The sequence below is a fragment of the Tauraco erythrolophus genome, chromosome 11 (assembly GCF_009769465.1).
Source record: "Tauraco erythrolophus isolate bTauEry1 chromosome 11, bTauEry1.pri, whole genome shotgun sequence".
NCBI classification, from domain to species: Eukaryota; Metazoa; Chordata; class Aves; order Musophagiformes; family Musophagidae; genus Tauraco; species Tauraco erythrolophus.
The window spans coordinates 30,176,980-30,192,551 of NC_141475.1; the positions used below are offsets into that span (position 1 = coordinate 30,176,980).

The 15,572-nt window shown below is 39.9% G+C and overlaps 1 protein-coding gene across 1 annotated transcript in view; it reads left to right on the top strand.

Moving 5' to 3' along the window:
• Nucleotides 1-15,572, top strand: part of WWTR1 (WW domain containing transcription regulator 1) — a 73,268-nt gene that overhangs the window by 33,906 nt on the left and 23,790 nt on the right. Inside the window, exon 2 of the mRNA XM_086618414.1 lies at nt 5,407-5,543. Within this exon, the coding sequence (XP_086474540.1) occupies nt 5,407-5,543 (137 nt within the window). The remainder of the gene's footprint in view (nt 1-5,406; nt 5,544-15,572) is intronic.

The following is a 15,572-nucleotide window of genomic DNA, read 5'->3' on the forward strand; positions in this document are numbered from 1 at the left end:
GCAAAATTACTTTTTTCCTGGGTTGAAATAAATGGTGGTAAAAGGGTGTGGTTCCACAGTCAGAAGTGCTGCTCTTCCGCCGCTGGTGCTCTGAATTGCCTCTCCCTTCCTCGTGCAGCTGGTCAGATGAGAGTCCAGCAAAAACAGCATTGGCACAACAGAAAAGAATAAGAAATTAATATTAGCCATAAAGGTTTGCTTAGCCTGACTGGGCAGACTGCACGACTGCAGGATCGCTCCTGTCAGCCCAAAAAAGGGGATGAGAACACACAGCTGGGGACGTGCCACTTCCCCTCTCAGCAGCAGCATGGACTTGGGTTGTCCTCAGGCAGTCATGAAATCACAGCTTTGGTCTGACTTACTCCAACATTGGACTGTATCGTACTTTTTAAAAACCCACCAACAATCCTACGGGCGTTCCGGGGCTAAATGCTGCCCTTACACCTGCTCACTGCGCATCGGCTGCTCAGCACTGTGCGCCACTCAACGTGTGTAGCAGGGTTATGAGTGGGAACCACCTGCCATTGGCGAGCGTCGGCTGGAACTGCCTTCAAATTTATTTTAATGATGAAGGTCCTGAATTTTAGGATCGTATTCTGCATTTTAGTGTTTGAAATCTACCTGTGATGTTTAGTGTTTTACCCATTGGCCTTGAAGAAAAGAGAGTCTGCTCTGAATTGGATCTTGTAATTTCTGGTACCCAGGAGGCTGCAAGAATCTAAAAAAAGGCTAATTTCTGTCACTGCTACATTTTCTTTCATTCTCCTGCATAAATGAAAAAATACTGAGCCAAAGTCTGCTATCCCAGTATTAATCCAGTACATTTCAAGTGGGACAAACCGGTGCCTGTTTCTGCAAAAGTTTAACATAACCGTTTCAATACTTACATAGAAATAAAAGGGGAAGAATTTAAATTAAAAATGGAAATATGAATAGGGGGGAGGCTTCTCTGGCTTGAAACCAAGCCCTTTGTTTTAGAATCTTAGTACTGATCTTAGGGGATTGTTGCATTTTCAGTTCTACTGTCTTAAGTCATTAAATAAGCATTGTCAGATGTTTAACAGCCTTTTCTTTAATGACTGGATAAAACCAAATTGGTTCAGTGGTCATAGTAATAAATTCTCGTAACAACCAGCCATTACTTGATCTTGAATCATAATATCAATGCCATATTTGAGTGTTGTGTTTCAGACACTCTGTCTGCATGTTTTTTAATGAAGAAGATATGTTTGTAGGCTGCTGGGATGGCACCAAGAAGGGTGAGCAAGGCTGCTTGTGGATCCTGGCTATGGCTGCTGAGGAGTTACCATGTTTAGACGAAAATTCCTGTTTTGGATTCTTTAAGATCTATGATCCTTACAGTTTTTGGCCAATTTTTCAGTTCTTCTCTAAGTTACGAAGCATTGCTAAATGGTTGTCATTGCCCTGTTTCTCACAGTGCAATTAAAGTACAGATTGTTTTCACTATAAAAAGGACAAAAGAGATTTTGAACAAAAGCAGTATTGATTTTCAGCTACAGTTTCATGACTGGTTGCTTTGCATAGCAATTTTCAGAACATTTTTATCTTTTCTTATGAGGATTTTTATGTGCAAAGAGGCTTTATGAATTTATTAAAACTTGATTGAATATGTTTAATTTGCAACTCATTTTAAATGAAAAAGGAGAAAATCTGCAAGGCAATAAAGATGCATCCTGGAAAGATACTGACTTTGAAAATGCTTCCTCGTTTATTGATTCTATATTATGTGTTTCTTCATGTTTTGTGCTGCCTTAGCACTGTCTGCCTGGGATTCGTGCTGCCTGTCTCACGGTGCCAACAACTAAGAAAAGACACGTCCTGCAGGGAAAGCGAGTGGCGGAGCCCTTCCTCGTAATCCTTTGTAGGCAGGACACTTCCCCTGGGCATGTTTTGACGCAGCAAGAAAGGGGTAGAGAATTGTCTCGTGGTACCATGTGGAAAAAAGCTCCTTTACAGAACTACAGCTCGTTTCATCCTAATTTGGTGATCAGAAACCAAGTGTTTCAACAGGGAGTGTTATCCTAAATGTGTTTCTAGAAGAGTAACTTTGCTTGACTCTCTGGCTTTTAAAGTATATTGGGGATAATGTCAACATAGTACTGTTCGTTCAGTACTAGTACTGTTTTTTTCAAAGTCATTATTTGGACAAGATTTTGCTGAGCTGATGATAGTGTTTACTGTCAGCGCTATATAAAGTATATTGCTGAAGAATATTTTTAATTACTTCTGTTACCTAAATCCTATATGTTTCAAAATTTTTTACACTTTCAATAAAGTAAACCCAAGGACCCTGTGTTAAAAGTGCAAGACAAAAAAAAAAAAGTAAATCATAGTTATTTTAATAGACTGCCAACTGCAACCAAAGATTCCTGCTGCCATGCTCTTTCGTAAACATCTGCAATGCTGTGAATCTGTGAAAATTTAAAAGCGTATGACCCACTTTCCATTGGCATCTGTAGCAAAACTTCTGGTGAATTCAGTGTTTCAGGATCAAGGCCTAAATGACAAATTTCTTATTTTGATCAATGTTTACTTTCACTACTTGCTGACCTATTTTGCACAGAATAGCAGATTATTTTTGCTTTTCTCTACACTGCATTTTACATCAAGCAATAACAGCATTGAGATATTCAGGTATTAAATATTTTGAGTTAAAAAGTAATATCTTTCAATGCTTCCATGTAACTAAACGTCAAATCTAGAAAAGAAGGTAACAAGGAAGAAACACTGTGACAACCAATGTGTGCTCCAGTGGTTCGCAAACTTCCCTTTCATGAGTTTCCTGGTCATCTGAGTTTCTTGGACAGGTTTCTTAATTCCATTTTTCCCAGGAGATAAAGGGCCTTTCTCTTGAATTTATCACTGAACATGATATTCCAGAACCTCTTGAAGATGCCTCTTCAAGACTAGAGAAGTGGAGCTCTTTGCTGAGCATGTGACAGTCTATTTATTCAGCAGGAGGTAGCGCAGGAGCAAAGCACAAATGTTTTGAAGACAGCAGTGGCTATCTTTGGGCTACAGAATGGAATGGAATGGAATACTTCAGTTGGAAGAGACCTACAATAAGAATTCTGAAGTTGACCATTTGGTATTCCAGCATGTCAGTTTCTTAAGAGCACTTCCTGTTCCTGCTCTTTGTGCGCAGTTGGCAGTTCTGGTTGAAGGTTTCGGATTTGTAGTTAGAGTGAGGAATAAGTTCAAACAAGTTACAGATTGCTTAATATAACTGACTAAATAAATACTTTAACTTGTGTCTCATGTTTTCCTAACAGGAAATTGTGCTTTCAGTTTTTAGAGATGAACATTCCAGGAAAAAAAAAAGTGATTTAATTTTAACCTTCTGTTCAAATTTTGCAGCGAGAAATGTGTTCTGATATAAGCTTCATCAAGGCAGCATTTGTTTAATCACTGCAGCTCATGCTTAAAAACCATGTTTCTCACTATTTGGGGAAAAATCTTTTCTATTATATGTTGGAATTCCAAAATTCATAGCGTGGATTAAGTGGAGCTTCTTTATTTGAATTACAATGTCAGAGAAACAAAACAATGGAACTTTAAATAAAAACACTTTTCATCTCATTTAGGCACAATTAGGACTTAACGGAAAATACAGCCCAATTGCTTTAGCAACGTCTTTCATTCGGAATGCCATTTCTCAATTTTGGAAAAAGATCATTTAACTGAACTGGATACAAGAATTCTTATACTTGAAAAGTAAGAGTAAAAAGAAGAACAGCTAAAATACAATAAAGGTTTGCAATGAGGAGAGAATAAAATGTTTTAATGCTCGGGAGAAGCAATGGTGCGTGCTTTCATTGTGAATGATAAATGTTCTAGAAGCTATGAAGAAAGGAAGTGACTCAACAGCTTAGAGGCTGAGTTTTAGGCAAGCATCAAAGTGAAAGTGTGGTCTTCAGTTACAGTCTTGGAACTGTACATTAAATATGAAATACTAGGAAAAGAAAATGGCTGTGGACTAAATAAAGACAATGTCACTTTTTTCCGTTCTTTAAAAAATGGTTCAGATTGTTCTTTTGTTTTTTTCTGCTTGTGATTCACATTATTTTTGGTAATGTCAGAGACTTACTGTAAAGAGTTTGGATGTGGTAACATCACGATAGATGGAAACTTTTTTATGAAATAGTGCTGGTGATCAGCTGAGTCCAGAGGTGCGAGGCGGTCGCAGCAACGCTGATTCTGTAGGGTAAAGTAGCAATGATGAGTTTGAGGCCGAGTTCAGGAAAGGTGATGTTAGACTGTGCTTTTATGAAGGGTGTATTGGAATGGTTTTCCAGACATAGAATATTTAGATTTTTATTCTTCTTTACATGTTCTTCTTATGAATCTCTTTTAAAGTTTCCTAGCAAAAAAATAATAGAGGAAAACCCACCCCAGTCCAGTCGGTAATCAGTACCTGGTTAAGTCAGCTGGGCGCAAGCTGGGCATGGAACCAGGCACTCCCTAGACAGATACTGGACTATTGATTGCTTTAAAACAGTTCCTTTTTCTTTTCTTGTTTCAAATAGAATTGCATGCAGATCCTTAAAATCCTTGTCCTGATAAGTTTCTTTCAAAACTGATGCATTTCAGTGAACACCTTCAGTTGCAACAAAACCACAGTTCCTTCACCCCTGTATTCTGTTACAAGAAATGTTTTACAGAGATCACACTTTATAATTATTTCACTGTAAAATCTCATGTAGATTTGTGCACTACTCCATAGTTTTCAGGGTAATATAGGTACATGAGGGTTTACGTGCTAGTGGGAGATACGTTGTTGACCTACATTGACTACATTGCAGTGAAAACCGTTAGTGCCTTTACAGAGAAATTGGTGGTTACACACGAGTCATGAGGATGTAATCTGCCCCTTTTGGTAATGAGAATATATTCTGATATTCTTGGAGACATACAGACAGAATAGTTTTCATGGTGTGAATAAAGCCGCTGGATTTGGCAAGACAAACATTTGTCTTTTCAAAACTCAGCAAAATTATCGTATGTTGCTGAATGAAGAATGGCCATATATTTGAGTATGTAGAAAAAGACTGGTAGGACAAGAGTAAACAACTTTTGAACAATTAAAAAATCTGGAAGATGAGGATGCATTACAGATTTTCAACATCATCATAGAATTCACAAATTTTTCAAGTGAAAGTATTCAACAGTAGTGCATAAAAATTAGAATGGCCGGGGCAGAAGATCAGAAGAAGAGATAGATGACAAGATGACAGATAATTTCAAGCGGGTTAGCACAAGGTGAGGAGGGTAGAAAAACGTGGGATAAGAAAAGCAAATAGAACTTTTATGACATTATGCCTAGCTGTGTGTATTATATACTCAGGTATTTCATATTGACCTTGTGTTTTATCTTTTCTTTCTCAGTCACATAGAAAAAATTACAACATGGCAAGATCCTCGAAAAACTATGAACCAACCGCTGAATCACATGAGCCACCATCCTGCAGCTGCTTCCACACCGATACCGCAGAGGTCTGCGGCAATGTCTCAGCCGAATCTCGGTGAGTGCTGGGTGTCATCTCTGTGGTGAAAATACAAAAAAGAGAGGAGACCCACCTTTTACTCATTTGTCTGCCTAAGTAAGTTTTGCTTCAGGAAGGAGAGCTCTGCCACCCTGATTGTGCTATCAGGCCTAACAGCATGTTCTCCACTTCCTCGTGTTATTTTCCCCTCTGTAGAGTTGGCAGCCAGTGAATTTGTACTGTTTGAGGTGAAGTTCTAACATCTCATGCATTTTATTTTAGAGCCTCTCTGACAAATTTTTGATGCAGTATTGAACATAGAAAAAGAAACTCTTCTCGTGCTTTTTCATTCAGAGGTGGTATGGAGTCCCTGCCAGCCCACCACATCATTTTCAAAGCTTACTGTGCCAAGTGCTGTTAGATCATCTGTCTGCAGTCGTTCTGTGTTTCTCAGGTCAGAGGTTGTAGCTGGTTTGCTTCTGTGTTTGTTTATGGTGATGAGGTTTTTTTGCACAGTTAGGTTCTGCACTGGAAGCAAAACTTGCAAAATACTAAAAAGTCTGTTTTGCAGTATGGATTACCTAAAGGCTTCATATAAGGGGTGTGGTTTCATTGCTATTCATGTTTAGCACTTCAAGTTTAAATTTAAGCATCAACTTATGTTCCTCTGATTTTAGCAGGTACGAGCCCTAGTGAATATAAAGCCATGAAAACTCTGAAAATTTTAAAGAAATGATGCAAATAGAAGAAAACATTTTCATGTATAATTGAGAATTACAATATCCCTAACATTTCATTTCTGCAGTTTTAACTTTTCTACCACTCCAGAAAACGAGGAACAGACAGGTCAGGTTACAGGCTCAAGGTCACAAAACGTAGTCTTGAAAACACAGACCAGATTCTTGTTCAGGTTCATTTTTGGTAAGTTTGTCTCATGATTTCATAGTGACTCGTTTGCAGTGTGGATCGTCAGGGCTGTCTCTTTACAGACCAAGAAAATTACAAACATTTGGCTGCCAATGGTCACCAATAGCAGTAATGCAATATACACATTTACTTTTGTCTTAAATTTGTAATAAACATCTAGGCTGTCCCCTGAGGTAACTAACTTCAGTTCTTCTGCCTTTCTCCCAACAACTGTCCTGCATGAATGTGTTCAGTAAGAGGCGTTGGTTACGTTCTGTGATTCCGCAGTCAGGAGCGAATTGTATCATGAGAGTGGGGATCTGCAGAAGAACCCGAGTAAGATGAGGAAGGCTGAGGCGTACGGCAGTGTGTCGCAGTAACGCTAACAACTGCTCTGCGCCTGGGACTTCAAACCGCCGCCGTGTTTAGGTCGATCCGTTTATAGCAATTCCGAAATGGCCAAGAGGTGAGAATAGGACAGTGGAGTTTTTTGTTCATACCAACTCCTCAGCTTATAGAAATAAAAGCATACACCTAATTAAGAGTCTGTTCTCGAAGGGACTTCAGGTGCCTGACGTGGACATTTCCACAGACTTAAAAATCTGTCACAACTAATACAGACTATATTTTATTCAGTACCTTTCACATTTATAGATGATGTTCCACTTTTTGCTATGTATTTATGCAGTGCTTGGCATAGTGGTTCAGATCTGTGACTGAATTTCCTAAATATTAGCCGACTAGAAATAGTATGTAAAAGTTTCCACAGTGTCCATATTTATTTAATCAAGAATATATTCTGTCAATATGTTTTGGTGAACTTTTTCTCATTCTGATGGCTTTCGAAAGGCATGCTGTAACACTTTGGGAGCAAGCAAATCTGTTTGCACAGCTGAGTAGCGCTTTCAGCACCGTATTATTAAATTCGGCATCGCAGTCCCTGATTTTGCAGTCCACTTGTTTGAACACACCAAGTGTGACCTATTTTGTTTAAAAGTTGCCATGGTTTAGGCCACTCCGGCAACTAAACTGCACACAGCTCACCCTTGCCCACCCCTGGGGATGAGGAAGGGAATTAGAGGAGAAAAGGGACAGTGACCCGTGGGTTGAGATAAGAACAATTTAGTACTAATACTAATATATTAATATATATACATCTATGTACAATGATAAATATATACAAATGAGTGATGTACGGTGTAATTGCTCACCACCCCTTGACTGAGGCCTGACTTGTCTTGTCCCGAACTGATGATCCTGAAACAGATTAGTCCCGATACCGCAATCCTGGGCGAGCGAGACAGAGAGAGCACTCTGAGAGTCTGAAAGTGAGAGCCCCAGAACAGCAAAGGCCCTTCTTTCCAGCTGACCCTCATTTTATACCGGCATGACGCTGCATGATATGGAATACTTCGTTGGCCAGTTTGTCCCTCAATCCTAAGTACAAATCGTAAGGAGAGTCATGGACCCTCTGTCCCGGCCATGCTCCCCCCCATCCTGTTGTGCTCCTGCACACTGGCGAGAACACGGCAAGATGAAAAGTCTTTGAGGTCTCCGTGCCAACTACAAACACCAGTGCGCTGCCAGCGTTCTCAGAGCGAGTCTCAGACTAAAACCAAACCACGGAGCTCTTCTGGCTGCTGAAAAGAAGAGCTGACTCTGTCCCAGCTGAAACCAGGACAAAAGTGTATTGTAAAAGATGTAATCTAGAAACCGTGTATGTATATATACATACATACACACAGAAATTACAAGATTGCAGTAATCTGAACAAAATACAGTAGTCTCTGAATATTTCATGTGGCAGTTTAAAATACATGGGAGTGTAGTTTCCAGTACTAAAGCTGAATGTCTCCATTTCGAAATTATCTTGGACAAAAGGAAGGGCCTTTCTGCTCTTTGTGATGCTAACAGGGTTACTGCTAAACCTGCTTTCTTGGGTCTGCTCAGACATTGAAGTGGTTGGTCCTGGTCCCAATTTGTTGGTCTGGCAGTCAGATCTCTAAGCCAGAAGTGATTGTGCCAACATCTTACAGACATCAGAGGAGAAATGGAAACTGGATACCAAGTTAAGCCACTCTTCTGGCCATAATTTTGTAACTTTTTAGCAAACGAAGTCTATGCATCTGTCTTTTGCCTTAGCGTTTTTTGGTACTGTAGGAATTAAAAGAAGTTTTTCTTTTGAAGATGTGCCACTTGAAAGGATTTAAGTATTCCAGGTCTGCATACTGGTCTGCACTTCCAATTACTAACACATGTGTCTTCCTTGCTATGCTTCTTATAAAGAGATGGAAAATATTGTCTGTTCTGAACAGCTTGTTGCTTTGGTTTATAAAGTCCTTTCAGCAATATTTGCTGGGAAGCATACAAAGGCACTTCCAAACATTCTATCAAAAGTACAGTGTGACTAAGTGATACCAAATAATAGTATGCCTGTGCTTGAGACATGGAGAAACATAGTGCAAGTTGATGGAAATTAGTAGATATACCTTAAAAAAATCTACTCTGTTTTTCTACTTTTTTCTTACTGTGGTTTTTGTTGTCTGTTTATGAGTTACACATTAAGAGTTTTCTTACAACTTCAGCAGTGTTAGTTTTCTCACTGACATTTAAAACATTGCTTTTTAAATGTTATATAACAAAGGCATCTGAAGGTATCTCTTCCTTTGATACATCTTGTGATATTTGCAGAGGACTAATACAAGCTAGGCAGGTTCCTGTGCTCACTTACACACCACCAAATTCAATGAAGTTTCATGGGTGGAAAGGGAAATTTGTGCCAGAGACTGAAAGCATATTGTTGCAGGTAAGCATATATTCAGACTCATTCAGTCTGCTTTTTCTGAATATTTTGCCTTTGTTGTTCTTCTAAGACATTTTGTAGATGGATATACTAAGGAAAGGACAACATTAACAGGAATCTTTTAACTATATGTTTTGTTAGAATATAACAAGGAAAACGATCAGGGTCTGACTGAAGACAACCAGGAACGCTGTTTTTCTTGCACCTTCATAAGTGCTTCATAAATCCCATTTACTTTGGTGCTGAATCTGCACAAGCGCTGGTTTTCTGCCCATTCTGAAACATGTTCTTTTGCAGCTGATTGATACAAAATTAACTCTCTATTGCCAGTCAGCTCCATTATTGTGGTAGAATCGCAAACGGCGTGTGGAGAGGTATTTGTACACCCTTATTTCAGGCATCTGCTCCGGCAACCAAACCCTACACAGTCGCTCTCTCACCCTCCCCCACCCCAGGGATGAGGGCGAGAATCAAAGAAGAAAAAGAAAAGAGACCCGTGGGTTGAGATAGGAACACTTCACTACTACCGCTATCAAGATATATATGAACGGATATGCACAGGGATAAATACATACAGACGAGTGATGTACGGGGTGATTGCTCACCACCCCTTGACCGAGGCCCGTCTCTTCCCAAAGCTGCAATCCCGAAACAGATAAATCCCGATACCGCAATCCCGGATGAACGGGAGGCCCGAAATAGAGAGCAAGAGAGAGAGAAAGCTCTCTGAGAGCCCGAAAGTGAGAGTCCCGGAAGGGCAAAAGCCCCTCTTCCCAGCTGACCCTCACTTTTATACTGGGCATGACGCCGCATGATGTGGAACGCTAATTGGCCAGTTTGGCCTCAATCTTAAGTTCCACCACAAATCACAAGGGGAATCGTGGACCCCTTGTCCCAGCCATGCTCCCCCCTATCGTGTTGTGCTCCTGCACACTGGCAAGAACCCGGCAGGCTGGAAAGTCCGTGAGACCCCAGTGCCAACTACAAACATCAACTTGCTATCAACCTTCTTCTCAGAGCGAGCCTCTGAGTAAAACCAAACCACGGAGCTCTTCTGGCTGCTAAAAAGAAGTGCTGACTCTGTCCCAGCTAAAACCAGGACAGCATCTCACCTGAATTAGGTCCCTGCATTAGGAGACCCAGTTCCATGGACTTCCTGTGAATGAAAGGGAGGAGAGAGCAGTTGCAGTGCTCCTGAGCTGGTGGCCAGACTGCTGCTGACTGGCATGACTAATGGTTCTCTGGAAGTGCCCAAGTCTCAGCTAGGGAAGCTGTTGGGCATAGTGGCAGTCACTAGCGTAAGAAGATTGTGGAGTATGGGTTTTGGCTGTGTGTAGCAAGATTTAAGGGAAAAAATTAGATCCTTATAAAGGTTTCTTTTGCTACAGTTTTTAATTAAATGCTACTTGTTTTGTAGTCTTTCTCTATTCTACATTACACAACACTCAAAACCATTGTTATTTTCATCCTGCTTCCTTCAAACTGTTTTAAAGAGCTTTCTTTTCTGATTGTACTCTTCATCCAGTTGGTGAGCACAGTCTGGTCTTCATTTAAATGCTGTTCGAGTTTAACAGTTTGCAACTTATTTTGACATAAAATAATAAAATCCTCTGATAGCATTTACATTTTCTGTATAAATTAGCTTGAACTTAAATGCATGAGTTCCTTAAAAAGCTCTTGTGAAAAACTAGAAAAACCTATCTGCAAAAAACCTCAGAGGACCTTCTGGGCCAAGTGGCATCCATGGTACAGTCGGTTGTGGCATCGAGGCCTTACAGCAGATACCAGTTGCAGACGGCAGTTGTTCTGGGTCCTGTAGGAGTGACTCAGCTGTGTGTTACGTAGTGCCCAGAGCCTGCTGGTTTGAGAGTTCTGGGTGCTCTGCCGCTTCGTAAAATGCCTTCGAGTTTTCTGAGCGCGCGCAGCAGCTTTCCGTTTATCTAACTAGAAATTGGGGTTAAAACACGTGTTTGTCTAACTAAACTCGCCCGAGTCCAGCCGGGCTGGCCATCCCTGATGCCCCCCACTATGCCAGGCTACCGCTGTCGCCTTTGCCTCTCTCTTCACAGTGGACAGTCCGCACCAACAGAAACACATACCTGGTGTTACCACTTTGTATTTTCCACTCCTGGTACACAAGAGAACGTGTGTGACTCATCAGTCTTGGCATGGAGATGTGATTGATGAGTGGAAAGGCTTTTAAAAGCTGCAATCATGTACGAGCTGGTCATGAGGGAAGGAGTGATGAGTGAAGCAAAGCCATGAGCAGAGCTGTGTCTGTGTAGATCCCTTACACACTAGAGCTGAGCTGAGCCATCTTCTCTTACCCTGTCTGTTTTCTCCCTCATAACCAATTATTTTCCCTGTAAGTTTGGGTAAGATGATCTTTTGAGATCCCTTCCAACCTGGGCTGTTCTATGATGATGGTTGATAACTTGATAATTTTGTAACTTGTAAATTATTATCCTCGTGCATAGGCCCAGCTAATCTTGCCTTCAGAAAATGTACCCAGATCACTTTTAATTCTGACCACTGACATAATACTTCATAACTATACATTCTCTCAGGTTCTATCAAGATGAATTCATTAATATGTATATTTGCAGGGGGAAAAAAATGATAAAGATGCCTAGTGTTACAATTCCTGAAGTTTGCAGTGTTCCAGTACTCTATCTGTATCTGGAGCAGATAATTGTTTTAATTTATTTCTGTGCTGCTGTTTTTTTATCAGTTACCTGCTAGTGGCATCCTCAAAGAGCTATTATAAGAAACTGTGAACTCATTCAAATGTACTGAATTGAGGGACAGCTGCTAGGAGGTAAGTAGTAGTGTTATAGCTTGCAAAGCTAAGGATGCCTATTCTGAGGTAAGGAAAGAAGCTAGATGAATTTCCACACGTGGCTGAGGGTTGAGGCCTTGCAAAATTTAAGACTGTAGCCATCACAGCATAATTCAGGTGGGAAGGGACCTTGGGAGATCTCTAACCCAATCTGCTGCTCAAAGCGGAGCCAGCTATGAGATCAGACCAGATTGCTCAGGGCTTTATGCAGTCAGGTCTTGAAAACCTTCGTGAAGGGTCCTGGTGCAATTCTCATGCCTTCATCAGGTAGGAGACTGGCACCGTATAGAAAATGATGTTGGTATCATCAGCAATAGGTGGTGAAGTTTCACAACGTGTAATACACACTTGAGAGTAGAGAACAATTTCTGGCAGAGAGAAGAGTGCTACATATTCTTTATTTTGCACTTGACACCTGCACTTTGACCTGATCAGATCAGATGTAAATATAGAGCATAAGAAAAATAAAACATCACGGCACATCTGTGATAGGAGCTGATAATATTTATCTCCATTTTATATATCGAGCAGTTCAGGCATAAAACAGTGGAAAGCCCAGTGTTAGTATGTTTAGGGTCGGTGTATGCACTGATTCTGAGAGTCCAACCATATTAACTTACTGTGTCAAACTCCAGATGAAGAACTATTTGATTTTTACTTTTTTCTCCCCACTGAAGAAGAGAAAGCTCCTTACCTTAGAAACTTGCTGTATCAAAGACCCGCCAGCAGGCATGACCTAAGTGATACCAGCAGCATGGTTTTAACTATTAAATGCTCTGGTTCTCTAAGGTGAAAGACATTATATATGACACAGTAGAATTTAACGTGGAGAGCCTCTAACACTGACAACTGTTTGTGTTACAGAAATTCATCCCCGAATCTAAAAAGCTTCGCTTTCAGCTGTATTGTCAACAGTAATTTAATTAGGTCTGGATACAACTGGGGGTTATGGCACTTTCCCTCTGATTTAATTTTTTTTAATCAGCCAGGAAATCCAACCAATAAAACAATGCAATAATCCTGACTAAGAGCAAGAAACACAGGAACGAAAGTTTCCATATCCTGCCATGATAACAGAGGTGTAGCTACTATTGTTTGAGGGTGATAAAAATGCAGTTCTGGTTACTGTGTCGAAGTGAGTCTCTTGAGATAAGAATGCAGAAACTCCCAAAGTGTTTAAAAACAGGCAGTATGTATTTTAGTGATAGTTTACATACATGAAGTGGTCTAGATTTTGCAAGGCTTGGTTTGCATCGGCTGGAAATTTGGCTACAAGTATGTAACACTGAGAGGACCATGTTTTTCCCTTGGTGTAGCCCATACCCTCACACCACCTGCACAGTGGAAAGGCTTCCTGTTACAGGTCGGTTTTAATTATTGGATATCCTGAAAGAAGCGGATACAATTAAGTTGTGGTCAGTGTGAATAATTTTGGCACCCGCTTCTGGTTAATGAAATAACACTTGTAGGAGAGCTGAAAGCATTGTAGGGCACTTGCATGTTCTGTGGGAATGAGAGTTTTATGATGACACAGCTCTGGAAAAGAACATGGGATTGGGTGGTTTTGGTTATTTGCAGTTAAAACCTCTAAGAAGAAATTTATGAGGCAGAATGCAAATGGAGTAATTTATTTGTGTTTTAAGGACAGTGGCTAGTAGTTACAGAGACTGATAGCAATTAACTTCAGTATCAGGTAAATTAAACCCAGATATCTCAAAGGACGCACACGTTTAAACCAGCACCTATCTAGTAAATCTGAAATGTTAAAGGTTGATGTGTCCAAAAGAGATGGTGGTATTGTTTCAAAATCTAGTAGTTTTCAATTTTAACACAAAGATGTTCCTGTTGGTGTAAGCGTTTCCCTTCAAGGCTGATAGTCTAAACATGTGCCCGTGCAGGAGTGCAGTGTCGTTTTCATAGTTTCAAAGTGAGTGAAATGCAAAAGCTGAAGACTGAATGAAACAATAGTAAAAACAATTTAATAAATATTTTAATTTATAATGGTCATTGGTAATTGGTCAATAGCATTAAAGCTGGCTCTCCAGTCAAGCAGCCTCCACCGTGATTTGTTGTTACTGATTTATTGTTTAAAGTGCTTACAGAGTAAATCTCTAATCTTTTAAAAAACCCTGCTAAATCATAGCTTTGATGCTGCACCTGCAGGTTGCTCATTTGGCGGTTTTTAAGCTTGAATCATTGAAGGCAGGAAAGATTAGTTAAATGTGACTATCACAGAACTTAGCGTAACAGTTGAAACTGTTGAGAAATTTCTGTATAGCTATTTTCAGCCCAGAAATCTGAATAAAGGAGTCTCTGTGCACTGGGATAGTACAACTTTTTGGTTTAATACTTTACAGATTTTTGGAACAAGATGCACCAGAGCTGAAAAGCAGCATTTTTTGCTGACCTTGTTGGAAGGCTAATGCTGTTTCTGGGAAATAAGTGAAACAAGCAGTTCTTTGTTGGCAGAAGCGGAGAGAGAAAAGGAGGGGAGCCTAGTCTTTTTTTCTTCACAATGTCGTGACTAAGTCAAAACTGTAATATGGCTGGGTTCGTTCTTTCTTTTTTCTTTTTTCCTTTACCCTTTATAGACATTTGGTTTTCATCAGACTGTGTTGCGTGACACCTTACACTGGCCAGTTCACATGAATTAGGCTCTGGGCTGCCTATAAACAGGGAAGAGAAAAAGATCCACAGTTGCATCCAGACACTTCTGACACTAAAATAATAAAAGTTGGTACAATCGGTTCAGTGCATGTGTCAGAAACAATTTACACTTGCATGTTTTGGCTTCTGCAACTTGCAGAGTCTCTTGCCCACAAAATAATCCTTGCTTAGTATGTATCCAGCAAAGTCATCAACAGAAAGGTCTTCTACAATGTCAGAAAACTTAATTCATTAGAATATCATTATTAATTTAAAAGCAAACAAAAGCAGTAAAAGAATTTTCTCATTTTTCATCTAACTGGAAAAAGAAAATTACATAGGTCTAATTTGAGATGTGAACTAAATAGTTGTAATTCCATGGGCTGCAATGAAGCTGTGGCCACATAGTCCAGTTTTGGAACTTAGCTCCACGTTTTTGCTTGCTTTCATTTGAGCTGGAAAATTGTGTAATGGCTGTTTATTGAAGACTAATTTCATTTTGCGAAATAAATTTGTTTTTCCCCAAGAGAACTGAATTCTGTCTGCTAGAATGGTGAATACTTTCCACCTGCTCTGTTATATCCATTCTCCTTTACTATAGAGTGATAGATTTGAGCTTTGTATATTTTTTATATTTTTAATATTTTTTTTATATTTTTCCTTTGTTTGCAGAACCTTAGAAATGTTACACTGGAAGCGCCAAACCCTGCCTAGTGAATTTAAGCTTACTGAAGACCAGTTCATTTTCCTTAGTTACTAGGAAACTTAGTTTCCTAGTTTCCTTAGACCTTTTGACCGCTCAGAAAGTCCAGAGGTCCTCAGGCTCCCCATACCACAGGCTGAAAAGGGTTGTTAAAGTGTCACTGATTTATTA